General features: G+C 40.7%; 1 protein-coding gene across 1 annotated transcript in view; it reads right to left on the minus strand.

Annotated features, from left to right (window-relative positions):
• ECT2L (epithelial cell transforming sequence 2 oncogene-like) overlaps positions 1-13,894 on the minus strand; it is a 128,400-nt gene that overhangs the window by 18,342 nt on the left and 96,164 nt on the right. The window contains exons 12-16 of the mRNA XM_006885001.1: positions 10,559-10,633; positions 9,753-9,967; positions 8,504-8,651; positions 2,859-2,932; positions 2,615-2,771 (exon numbers count right to left, since the gene is read on the minus strand). Coding sequence (XP_006885063.1) covers positions 2,615-2,771; positions 2,859-2,932; positions 8,504-8,651; positions 9,753-9,967; positions 10,559-10,633 — 669 coding nt within the window. The remainder of the gene's footprint in view (positions 1-2,614; positions 2,772-2,858; positions 2,933-8,503; positions 8,652-9,752; positions 9,968-10,558; positions 10,634-13,894) is intronic.

A 13,894-nucleotide genomic window follows, 5' to 3' on the forward strand; every position in this document is an offset into this window, starting at 1 on the left:
AATGAAGGAGTGAAAGCCCAGAATCCCTGTGAATGTTCATTGAAACGAATAAAATTTAATAATTAAAAAAAAAATAAAAAAAGAAGAAAAAAAACTTGAAGTTTCTAAGTTATAAACTTTATAAGTGAACTTATAAGCTTGAGAATGGTTCTGTCAAGTGTCTGTGGCCACTGCAACAGATTTCAGATGTAGCAGTAGGGCAATACAATTGGTGTTGGAATTTGTTTGGAATTAGGTATGGGAGTGTGAATACCCTAACCGGCCTAGGGGAATTGGTTTTGCATTGTGAATATTGCTGGTGGGGGCTGTTCCCCTTGTTCCCCTTTGTAAAGGTAATAGAAGTCATACACAGATGTCCCTGCATCACCTACTCTCTATTCTGGCAACAACGTACAGGTTCTGAATGAGCACAATTAAGTGTTAAGAAATTTCCATTCTGTTCAATGCTATCTGTAATTTACTGTGACTCACTCAGTAAAGTGCTTTTGCATAATCAATAAAGCATAACCAAACATCTTTCTGGTATTCTTTGCTTTCAACCAAGATCCATTTGACATCAGCAATGATATTCCTTAGTCCTTGGCCTCTTCTTAATTCAGATTGACTTTCTGGCCATTGCCTGTGGATGTACAACCATTTAAAAATAATATTCAGCACAGTTTTACTTGCATGTGATACAAATGAGACTGTTCAGTACCTGAAAGGGGTACAAATACAGATCTCTTCCAATTAGTTGTCAACTGTCTTCTACATTTCTTGGAATAAACTATTAAGCACATCCAAGGCAGCATCTATTTGTTGAAACAACTTAATGGGTATTCCATCAAGGACTACAGCCTTTTTTATAATGCCTTCAGCAGTCTGTACTACAAAATTCTATCATGCAATCTTTAACCTTGCAACTATTACAAAGGCCATATTTCCTAGCTATCAGTTCCTCTTTGTTGTTCCAAATACAGTTTTTTTGATGTTCCAAATACAGTTTCTTTGATGTTCCAATATACAGTTGTCATCATCGATGAATACTGATCGGTTGTTCAATCAATTTCAGACTGTAGAGGCTGGTAGAAATTTCACTTTCTTTCTCTTTGACTTCAATGCATGTATGTGAATAATAGTCGGAGTAGTAGGTTTTCGTGTCACTGACAGTACCATACTTCAGGAAAGATCTTGAAATGTGTTTTTGTGAAGAATATGCCACCATTCCTCTTTAGTTTGCCATTTCCAGCAAAGTAGGCCATTATGATTATTGGATTCTAAATGGTTGGCACCAGCCCATTTTAGCTCACTAATGCCTAGGACAGAGGGCTTTTGTGGTTTAGTGATACGGAATTGTACCATAGACCCAGAAGCATGTGGTCTGAAGCTACCAGGTGCTCCCTGAAGAAAGATGTGTAATCTCCTTATAGCCTCTGAAAAACCACTGATTTGGTTATAACATGACAGTACACCACACCAATGATGCCTAGAATATCGTACTTTGGATGTTCTATTTCCTTTTAGGCAACTTCTAATCATCCTAGATTCAGAATTCATATACTCTACATTCAATTGTTAATAGATGTTTGTAGCTGTTTCTCCTCATTTGGAGGATGCAACACCAAAATGTGAAGGTCTGCTAGCAGCATTAAAGTACAATCTCGTTTGAGAAGCCAGTTCTTCCCTAGTCAGATGGAGAAACTTCGAATAGGAGAGCCTCATTTTCTGGCATTATATATATTTGTTTTAAAAGTTCTGCTGTTTTTTATAGGGTTTTCAATCTTCCTAAACTGTCTTAATCTGGAAGCTCTACTGAAATCTGTCTACTGTAAGTGAACCTGCTGGTATTTGAAATGCGAGTGGTATAGCTTCCATCATTATAGCCAGATGCATGGCAAATTGGCAGATAAGTGGTGGTTTTATTGAATGTTGTTGTTATGTGCTATTGAGTCACCTGCAACTCCTAGTGACCCTATGTATAACAGCTCTGAAGCCTGCTCTTTCCTGAGCCAGTCTAACTAACTTTGACATAAATACCCCCATTGTCCCAGTTATGGGTCAACCCATCTCATCCAAGGTCTTCCTCTCGTGCGCTGTCCCTCCACCAGTGCAAACATGATGTCCTTTTTCCAAGGACTGGTCCCTTCTGGCAACATGCCTAAAATATGTGAGATGGAGCTTCAAAATTCTAGCCTCCAAGGAGAAACTTGGTTTCGCCCTTTCCAAGACAGACTTGTTTGGTTTCTTGTCAGTCCATGATATGTTCAAGACTCTCCTCCAGTACCACAGCTCAAAATCATCCATTTTTCTTCTGTCATCTTTAGTTTTTGTCCAGCTCTCTGATGCAAAGCAAGTAATTGTGAAGACCATGGCATGGGTCAGGCACACCTTAGTCTCTAGATTGGTTTTATTGAATAAATGTCTTAAAACATCTCATCTAACATGGTTTGGTTTTAAATACATATAATTAGTACTCAAAAGCACTGAAAACAACTTTTTTATTTGGCATGGAAAAGATGAAAAATGATTTGAAGTTAAGTCCATACTGAGAGGAAACTTTCAAGATCTGTAAGTAAGATTACTACAACAGCACTGTAACATTACTGAAGGACACAGATTTTTATCAGCAACCGACCTGATCTATATAACCTTTATATTGTTTCATTCGGTTGATTGCAATGGTCAAGTCCCCGCGGTCAACATGTTCTGCAGGAGTATGGAGCCTCAGAGCATAGAGCAGATTAATATATTCTTCAAATCGCTGAGAAGGGTACAAAAGCAGCTCCTGCAGGCTGTACAGAGCAGAGAAGGGCAAAAAAAGAAAGTCAAGAAATGCCCTGCCTTTGGGGCGCCCTGCTGAACTGTCATTTAGGTCTTACCTCAGCATTTTGGTAATAACAGTCTTATCATGCCTCTTCAGGAATGCTCGGAATGCTGGTGTCATTTCTCGGCACTAAAATGGAAGCATTACCAACATTTCATTCTGTGAAACCATTGTCAAGTGAGATCAACAAAACCCTCAAAGCAAAAGGATAATTATCTACATCTTATTAGCCAAAATATCATTATTGCCACTGACATCGTATTATAAATTGATTCCAGGGTATTACTCACACCAAAGAAAAAGTGCCATTCAGTTGATTCTAGTATATGGTGATCCAATTACCTTTTGTACCATCCAGGGACTCTACCAGATCTAACCACCTTCTTTAAACTTAATCATCATAGACAAAGGATCTGTTAACAGACAGACCTGCATTCTAATTAGAGTTGATGGTCTGTGTTACCTTGTCAAGTTACGTGACTTCTCTGAGCCTCAGATTCCTCATCTAAAAATGACACCTAATGTACAGAATTATGATGAGAAAAATATTCTGTACACAAAAAACTAGGTGTGCAGGGAATAAATATGATTTCCTTCAGTAGTAAAATGCTGCACATATTGTGCACTTTGAATACTGCGGTCAATCATGTTTTCCATACTCTCACTATGACGGTGCTCCATTGCATTTCCTCACTCTCAAACTCTTGTTGCCATTGAGTCAGAACTGACCCATAAGTGGCCCTCTGGTGGGTTTATGGAGGCTGGGAATCGCATGGGAGGAGGTAGCTCATCTTTCTCCCAATGAGCCGATGATACGTGCAAACCAGCTGAGAGACAACACCTGTGGGTTAGACCACCAGAGGTCACTCAGCATTGTCATTATCTCAGTTCTAAAACATGGGCTTCCATTTGGGATGAAAACACAAGTTGCTCTGAAAGCAACTATGTGAAGAGTCAGCTCTTTGGCTTTGATATGTAGTTGTTGTGTTGTTGTTATGTGCCGTCGAGTTGTTTTCGACTCATAGCGACCCTATGCACAACAGCCCTAAACCCTGCTCTATCCTGCGCCAACCGCAGTGCCTCTGACACACCCATCCCGATTACCCCAGTCACCGAATCAATCCATCTCATAGAGGGTCTTCCCCTCCTGCGTTGTCCCTCAACCCTCCCAAGCATGATGTTCCTCTCCAAGGACCCGTCCCTCCTGGCAACATGTCCAAAGTATGTCAGACGAAGCCCCAGAATCCTTGCCTCCAAGGAGTAGCTTGGTTTAATCCTCTCCAAGATGAATCTGTTTGTTTTCCTGGCAGTCCATGGTACATTCAGTACTCTTCTCCAGCACCACAGCTCAAAAGCATCCACTCTCCTTTTGTCCTCCCTAGTCATTGTCCAACTATCTGATGCATAACAAGTGATTGCAAATACCATGGCCTGTATCAGGTACACCTTAGTCTCCAGAGAGACACCGTTGTTCCTGAGTACTTTAGAGAGGTCCCTAACGGCAGACTTTCCCATCGCGATATACTTTTTGATTTCCTGACTGCTGGTGCCAAGAGTGTTGACTATGGAGCCGAGCAAACTGAAGCTGTGAACAATCTCAATCTCTTCGCCATCCATCCTGATGTGCTTTACCTTAATTCTTGACCTCAAAGTCAATTCTATGAAATTCCTCTGGGCATGCAATTTTCACATAATCACATTTACCAGCAATGGCCACTCTCCTTGACTAGACTAGGGGGAACACTACAAAAGCTAAGTGCAAGGTCAGGAATTTCTCAAAGGCCAGCCCCCCTTCCCTTCAAGCCCCCAGGCAGTCAGGTGACCAGAGTCTTCAGGCAGAGTGTTCTGCTATATAAATGACAAGACAAATGACTCAGTTCAACACAGATTGCCATCATATCGGAACGGACTCATAGCTAACCCTGCAGTAGGCTTCTAAGGCAGAACACGTCACTGAAGGAGATTAGCCATCTTTCTGGCTTGGAGCAACTGGTTGAATCACCAGAGAGGGGCAGCCTTTGGGTTAGAGTGCAAGTCCGTAGAGATGAGGTCATCAGATAAATTGAAGAAGCAAGAAAGAGAGGTGTTATATCATCAGAAGAGATCTCCACAAGGACAGCAAGTGAGAGAGTGAACGTTCCTGCTCAAACTAAGTCACAAGAGGAAAAAGGATTTATGACTAAGGGTTATCTCTCCAGGACATGAAAGCCCAAGAAATTCTTTACTTCACAGGGAGATTTGGAAATACAGTTATTATTAAAGCTAAACTCATCAAGGTCGCACAGGATTGTAAAAACCAAGTGGAGTCAGAGCTCACTACTTGTTTCCACCCAATTATTCAATATTTTCCTTTCGCTGAGTCCTGGAGTGCCAAAGGCAGAGAAGAGCATGGCATTGTGTTCGAGGATCCTTCATTCCGTTCAAAACCCAGTCCCTCAAACATGGCTCTATGCCAGGTGCTGTGCTCCTCCCCAGTGAGCGAAATGAAAGCATCCGGGCTTCCTGTCCTCAAAGAACTCAAGATACTCAAAAGAGGACTGGGGACCCAGAGACGGGAAGAAGCCTTTCCTAGTAACTCTAATCTTTGACTATAAAAATGAAATGGAATACATAAACATCTATATTGTAAGCATTTACAAAAAGCTTGGGTAGGCTGAAATGGACTGGCATTTGTAATTGGAATGGAATAAGATGATTTTGTGATTTAGTATGGCAGGAAAAGGACCTCTGGTGGGGCAGTCTGTAGGAAATTCCTAAACCAAAGGTGGCACCCTGTGATATAGTGGGGAAATCTCTTTCTTGGCAATTTATAGCCTCATGAAAATCTGATGGAGAGTAAGATATGAGTTGATTCTGACTCAATGATAATGAGTTTGACCTTTTCAGGGTTATTTTCACAATGGCAGGGATGACAAATTGAAGAAGAATGGTGTTGAATTAATTGCCAAAAAAGAACATTTAAAGATCTATCATAAAGTACAGTGTTCTCCATGTACACACAAGGAAGACCTGTTACTATCACTACTATTCAAATATACATATTCTCAACTAAAGTCAAAGAGGAAGAGATGGAGAGTTTCTGCCATTTGCCATTTAATATTGATTGAGAACCTAATCAAGATGCATTCATAATAATTGGTGACCAGAATGCAAAATTTTGGAATAAAGAAGATAGATTGGTACTTGGAACAAATGGTCTCAGAAACAGATCTTAAGCCAAATATTGGATGATAGAATTTTGTACAGTGAATGATTTATTCACTGCCAATATCTTTTTTAAAACTCATAAATGGCAATTTTACACATTGACCTCCCCTGATGGAATACACAGGAATCCAATCAACAATCTCTGTGCAAAGAGATAGTGGAGAAGCTCAATGTAAGTAGTCAGAGCAAGACCAGGGACTGACTGAAATGTGCCATCCCCTGGTCATGTGCAAGTTCACAATGAAGCCAAAGAAAATGGAAACACATACAAAAGTGCCAAAAATATGACCTTGACTTTATCTACTTGAAAAACTGTCTCAAGAAAAGTTTTGATGCTTGAACACTAATGACGAAAGACGAGATGAGTTGCGGGATGACATCCAGGATATACACATGAGAAGGAAGTCATTAAAAGGACAAGAAAGAAAGATAAGACATAATAGATGTCAGATGAGACTCAAACTTACTCTTGAACACAGAAAAGTGAAATAAAAGTTGAAGTAAGGGAGCTGACTAAAGGTTTTCAATGGGCAGTTAGAGAAGATAAAGTGACAAAAAGGACAGGAAAATGTACAAAGCCATGGAGTTAGAAAATGAAAAGGCTGAACATGTTCATTATTTCTCAAGCTGAAAGAGCTAGAGAAGGGATTAAAGCCTCAAGTTGTAATCCTAAAAGATTCTAAGGGCAAAATACCGAATGCCAAAATAACCACCAAAAGAAGATAGAATATTCAGTCAAAAGAGATCAAAAGAATATTCAGTCAAAGGAAGTGGTTACATCATAACCATTTCAGAAGGTAGAATATGATCAAGAACAACGGTACTGAAGGAAGAAGTCCAGGATACACTGAAAACATTGGCAAAAAAAAATAATAATAAGGCTCCAGGATTTGACAATATGTTGAGGTGTTTCAGCAAACACAACTATAGATCTCTACTAGTCAGTTGGCTAGGTAGCTAGCTGTCTTCCAATTGACTGGTGGATTTGAACTGCACGCCTTTGTGAACACAGCACAACTTCTTACCACTAGGTCACCAGAGAAATCCATATTTATGCCCATTCCAAAAACCAAAGTGATCCAACAGAATGCAGAAATTATGGAATAGCATCATTAATTCAAAGTACAAGTAAAATCTTACTGAAGAATTGTAAAAAATGACTAGAGAAGTACATCCACCGAAATCTGCCAGAAATTCAAGCTGAATTCAGAACAGACCTTTGAATAGAGGTTATCACTGCTGATGTCATATGGATCTTGGCCAAAAGCAGAGAATATGAGAAATAAGTTTGGAACTGTCTTATTGACTATGCAAAGGCATTCAAGTAAGTGAGTTATAATAAAGCATGGATAACATTGAGAATGGGAATTGCAGAACAATTAATTGAACTTACTCAGAACCTGTATACTGCTCAAGAAGCAATCACATGAACTGAAAATAGAGGTACTAAAGGGTTTTAAATCAGGAAAAGGTGTGCATCAGGGTTGGTTCTATTCACCCTAACCGTTCAATCTGTATCCTCTGCAAATAATCTGAAAGGCTGGGTTATATAAGGAAGAAATGGTCATCATAATTGGAGGAAGACACAACAACCTGTAATGTGCAAATGACACAACTTTGTTTGCTGAAAGTGAAAAGGACTTGATGCACTTATCCACCTATCTCCCTCAGAGCCACAGGGGGATTTGAGTCAAACCACTAAAGAGACACCCCCTTTGAGTTAGCAGTGCCACTCCTCACCGACGAGGTCACCAGAACCTTTCACAGCTGGCTCAGTGGGCAGCATCAGGATAAATGGAGGAAAGGTTAAAGTCGCCTATGATTTCATGTCACTTGGATCCGCAATCATTATCCATAGTAGCAACAGTCAGGAAATTTTGATAAAATGTATCACATAGGGAAATTCTCCTGTCAGGAGCCTTCTTAAAGGGCTGAAGAGCAAGAATAATATCAATTTGAAGACGAAGACAAGTCAAGACACTGTTTTCTCAATTGCTTCATATGCATGTGAACATTGGACAAAGCAAAATGAAGAAAAAAATTGTTATCTTTGAATTTTTGTGTTGGTGAAGAATGTTGAATATACAAAGGATATCCAAAACAACAAGCAAAACTGTTCTGGAAGAAATCCAGTCAGTTACTCCCTAGAGACAAAGATGGTGAGACTTGTCCCACATACTCTGAGCATGTATATTATCAACAGGAGCCTGTCCTTGGAAAATAAAGTCATGCTTGGAAAGGTAGGTCAGCAAATGAGAGGAAGAATCCCAAAGAGATACATTGTAATGACAGCAACAAAGGCTCAAGTACAGTGGCATGTTTGAGGATGGCACAGAACACAGTAAGGTTCTAATTTATTGTGCACATAGGACTTCTATGGGTCAGAATCAAGGCAATGGCACCTTAAAACAAATACTCTTTGGAATGGCACACAAACTTCCTTTCCAGTCACAAAGTCTAATCTCCTGATTTACTGGTAACTCAGTCACTTACCTTCTGGATAGTTTTCAGAACAACAGAGTAGTTGTTGAAAAAATTGGTGTATGTATTCAACTGGCTTCCAAACTTGGTGAATATTTCTCCCAAACACTGCGCTGGACCCCATTGCTGTAGTCTTTCTCTCAGGTTATCTAGAAATTGTCTGCAATGCAAGAAAAGTATGGCTGTGAAATACAGCTTGAGCTGAAACAAACAAAAAAAAGTGAGTTAAAAAGAAAGAAATATTAAGCAAGCACAGCTGGTAAACCACCAGTGGAGGTTTTTTTTTTTTTAGCCTTGCAGACAGAACATTTGTCAGACACTGCTTTCTTGGGCATAGAGCTATGAGTGGGACAGGAGTAGGAAAGTGACAGAAAGGTTGCCTGGTGGAATCCCACCTTTATATTTTAATTGCTTGACCTAAAGGAATAGTTTTGAAAATAGAAACTTAAATCCCAGGCTGGCCTCTGGAGGACTACCCAGAGCACTGCAATTCCACATGTAGGCTGTTGAGGAAAAGATTTCTTGCCATCCGCAGAGGAAGGAGTTCAATTTCTTCAATGACCAAATGTCAGGACCCCTTTTCGGCCCATCACTGCCTCAGATGTAAGATAATCCCTCCTTTAGCCATCACAGACCTTGAGAGTGGGACAAAGCCTACTTCAACTCTTCATTGTGTATTTGTTGAGGCCTAAAGTGGACGGGGACCTTGTTCTGAGTTACCCGGCTGGTTAATAGCACAGAAATGCAAGCTCAGTCCCCTCCCTTTACCATCACTGGAAGGAATCACTTTTTCTCTCTTCTGTAATAAACTCAAAACATTCTGTTATTAAGTTGCCTCTTAGTCTAGGGTATTCTAAGCGTCACTCACATGACTTAATCCAGTCAACTCCTTCTGTTGTTTTTGGATTTTTCTTTCTAATTTCTAAATATTGCTGATAGACAGTAGCTCTATACAAGTCTCCATCCCAATGACTTTTTTTAAAATAAAATTTTTATTTTATACTGGTTTATTTACGAAGTTTGTATACTTTGTTTTTCACACTGGACCTTTTCCATTTCCTTTACCAGCCCCTCTCACTGAATTTTTGTGAGTACTGGATACTGATCCCAGATTCTCCAGGTACTGAACTCTATTACTTTCACCATGGTCCTGAGATAGGGGAAAGGTAAGGTCCCCAGGAGGAGCCAGGGATGACTGATGCACCACCTGGAACAAATATGTGTCCTTCCACAGAATGAATATTTTCAAAAAATGAGTTACCTATTGAGATCTAAAATCTGCAGAATGTCAGAGAAGATAATCTGGATATTTGCAGCACTCAGGATCGCTCTGTTTGATGACAGTGCTGCTTTCAGTGGAGTTACATAAACATCTCTCACAATTTCCAGCATCTGGACGTACTTCCTCTCACTCTGTAAGAGTTCCCTGGCAACTCTGGTTCGTGTGTCTGCTGAGTCCATCTGGAGCTTTCTCTCCTATAGAAAAATATTAAGTGTTCATAGTAAAAGCAGAGTGACTCTAAGGTTTGCAGGCTCAAGAAGCTTGAAAGTTGAAAAACCAAAAAAAAAAAAAATGCACTGCAGTTGAGTCAACTCAGAGTCATTAGGCTTCCAAAGAAGTGGAGCTATGCACTCAGGCCCTAACGCTGAGATGGCTTTGCTAGTTGTAACATGCGGAGTTAGAGAGAACCCTGATAAAGAGACCTTGGAGGACCACTACCTGTCCCTAGTATCACCAACTAGCCCCTCACAGAACAGTAGGTTAAATATCTAAGGACAAAGGACTAAAAAATTGATTGTCATTGAATAGGAGCTGACTTGGCTGACCCTCCAGTGGGTTTTCAGAAAGCCGCCATTCATCTGGGCAGAGATTGCCCACCATTCTTCTGAGGAGCTGCTGGTAGATTTAACCCCCCAGCGAGGCCCTGCCTGTGGGTTAGCACCCCGGCTCCCTGTGGACTCACCACAGAGCTCCGGGGCTATGAGAGGACTCCATTACAAAGACGGAAGTGTCACTGTCTGGGGCAAAACAGATGAAAAATGTGCGTTATCCTGTAATTGACTCACCAGCTTAACCAGCAACTCAAAATGGAGGTCATCTTTCCTCAGACTTGACTTTGTGTCCTGCAAATTATTTCTTTCCTAAGAAGTAAGTAGAGACATGATGATTAGGGGGCAGGACTGTGTGGGTGCAGCAGCCTGGACCCCCTGCTGCGAGACGTTCTATGTCCACAGGAGTCCCATCCACAGTGTCTCCTCCAAAATGACCCAATTCTCCACAAGCTGATTCCAACTCATGTCCACCATGTGTCCCCGACACAGTAAACCAAGTACTTGACAAATTGTTGACTCTCTCTAAATTTTTATGTTAAAAAACACAACCAACTCTTCTCCTTTGAACTCTATTACCCCTGAGAAACTAAATTCATGGAGGTTCCCATTTTCCCCTTGGAAACAGAGAGTGAGGTAGCACTCACTGCCCTTCACAAGCTTGTGTAATACACACCTTCCTAGGTAACAGGCCTCAGCATTGCTTTTTTACTTTTCCCTTGAAGGAAAGTAAGTTATTGTACTTTTAAGATGGTAGAAGGAAAGGTTGGTGCTTTTTTTTTTTTCTTTCACCTGAGGAAAATGGGTCACATCTAATTTACATATCTCTCTGCTCTTATCTCCTTACTTATATGTAGTTTTCTTTTCCTTCTTTTTCTTAATATTCTTTCCATGTCTGTTGGCATACTTCTTTTTAAAACTCTGTTAGTCCCATTTGGCTGCCTGCATCATCATGGGGTTCACTCTATCAGGGGAATAAGGGCTCCATGTTCCAGAGACCGTCAACATGAGCGGCCACTACCACTGCCCTTCCCAGGCAAAGACAAACCACTGATGGAGACCCCAAGCTGATGATCTCCAGGTGAAAGGCGGAAAGGGGGAGAGGGGAATTCACGTGTGATCAAGACTCTTCCTATTTACTCAATTAACTCTAGTTTCTCCTTATAATTGTCTGGAATCTCTGTAGAAGAATTCTGGATCCCTAAGACACAGCCTGCTATGCCTGTTAATAGATCAAGCTGTCATACGTTTACGATTATGGATGCGGAAATTTTTAGATTTTAATTTGGACCAAAATCCAAACTTTCCATCTGTATGAAACACACTCTTTTTAAAATAAGGATGATAATTTAGTGTTGATAATTTAGTCAAGAAACAAAATTACTTCAAAGAGTCAATGGTGACACCAACAGCTGTACCATTTGCAAGTAGTTGCAGATATAAAATGAAAACCAAACTTGAATGTTTGGGTTAAAATTAAGGTACTCTCAAAACATGTCATGCTAGGAAAAGTGGAGAGTCAGAGAAAGAGAGGAAGACTCTCAACAAGATGGGTTGGCACAGTGACTGTGACAATGGTCTTGAGCATGTCAGCGATGGCGCAGGACAGAGCAAGGTTGAGATCTGCTGTTCACAGATGGCTGCGTGATAGTTGACTCAACAATACCTAACAACGTCAGCAAACCAAATCAAACCCTCTGCCACTGAGTCACTCCCAACTCATGGGACAGGGACACTATGGGACAGAGGGAGATTGTCCCCTGGGCTTTCCCAGGCTATGTCTTAAAGGACCAGAGTGCCAGATCTTTCTCCTGTCGAGCGCTGGTGAGTGTTCTAAAAGTTAGCAACTAAGCACTTGATCACTGCACCACAAGGGCTCCCTTAGGACACCCTAAACAATGGCAAATCACTTTACAAATGTAAAACTCAACTAAAAACTAAAGAAAAAAAGGAACTATTTTAGTTTCAAAAAGAAAAAATGTGTCCTGAATTACAAATATTTAAAAAAATATATCAGGGTCTTTCATGGCTCAACTGAGTAAGTGGTTGTTATTGTTTATACCATCAAGTTGGAATTGACTCATAGCTGACCCTCCAGTGGGTTTTCAGAGGCAGTAAATCCCACAGGAGGAGATTGCCCATCTTTCTCCCTCAGAGCAGCTTGTAGATTTGAACCGCATATCTTTGGTGAGTAAGTAGCCAAGTCAAAAGCAAACGCACAGCTCTTCTCCCACAGTCCAGTGAGGGTAGCTGACATCAACATGGCTTTATGTTTAAAAATGACTTATGTAAAACATTCACTTTCCTGGTTAGCACATTTCTGATAGGGATAAATGTACCTTATATTGTGGTGGTGTTGTTGTTGATTGCCTTCAAGTCGAGCATGACTCATAGTGATTCTATGAACAAAAGACTTGATGCCTTTCTATAACTATGGTCATCTCTCCAAGTTCATAGAGTTTCCATAGGCATGTGATTTAAGAAGTAGAAGACACTCCTGCTTCCAAACCTGTTTTACATCTGGGAGCTCCACCAAACACTGCTCACCTCGGGAAACTGTTATGGCATTTGACAACCCAATAACACACAGCATCACAGCAAACCCAAATTACCTCAGGACAGCAAATTGACAGAGGAGTAATACACAACTTAGAAGAATGTTCCTCCAAAATATAACAACATTAGTGTCACTTAGCAGAGGTAAAGTGCTGTCACGTAGAATATGACTCATAGCGACCCTATGAACAAAAGACCTGAACCCTTTTCTTTAACTACTATCATTTCTCTATGTTCATAGAGCTTCTAGAGGCATATGGTTTAGGAAGTGGATACCACTCCTGCTTCCAAACTTGAATCAATCTGAAAGCTCCTCCAAACACTATCCATGATGGGTAACCCTTATGGTATTTGACACACCTATGGTACAGTTCGAAAGGTGACCCATCAGAGTGTGGAAACTATAGAATAATCTCATTGATTTCACATGCAAACAAGATTCTACTGAAGATTATCCAAAAAGCACTGGAACAGCACATCAGCGGAGAGCTTCCAGAAGTCCAGGCTGGGTTTAGAAGGGGTCATGGTACTAGGGACATTGTAGCTGATGTTAGATGGATCTTAGCTGAAAGCAGGGAATACCAGAGGAATGTATATCTGTGTTTCGTTGACTATGCAAAAGCATTTGACTGTGTGGATCATAACAAACTGTGGCTGACTCTGAGAAGAATGGAAATACCAGAACACTTGATCGGGCTAATGAGAAACCTATACTTAAACCAAGAGGCAGTCGTCAGAACAAAGCAAGGAAACACTGCATGATTCAAAATTAGGAAGGGCGTATACCAGGGATGCATCCTATCTGCATACCTTTTCAACCTGTATACAGAACAGATTATCCGGGAGGCTGGGCTCTATGAGAAGAAATGTGGGGTCAAGATTGGTGGAAGATCTATCAACAATCTGCATTATTCACATGACACAACACTGCTTGCTGAAACTGAGGAGGACCTGAAGTGCTTGCTGCAGAGGGTCAAGGACTGCAGCCTTCAATATGGATTGAGGCTCAGTGTAAAG

Source organism: Elephantulus edwardii, unplaced genomic scaffold (assembly GCF_000299155.1).
Source record: "Elephantulus edwardii isolate Elephantulus edwardi_28Jun2011 unplaced genomic scaffold, EleEdw1.0 scaffold00039, whole genome shotgun sequence".
NCBI classification, from domain to species: Eukaryota; Metazoa; Chordata; class Mammalia; order Macroscelidea; family Macroscelididae; genus Elephantulus; species Elephantulus edwardii.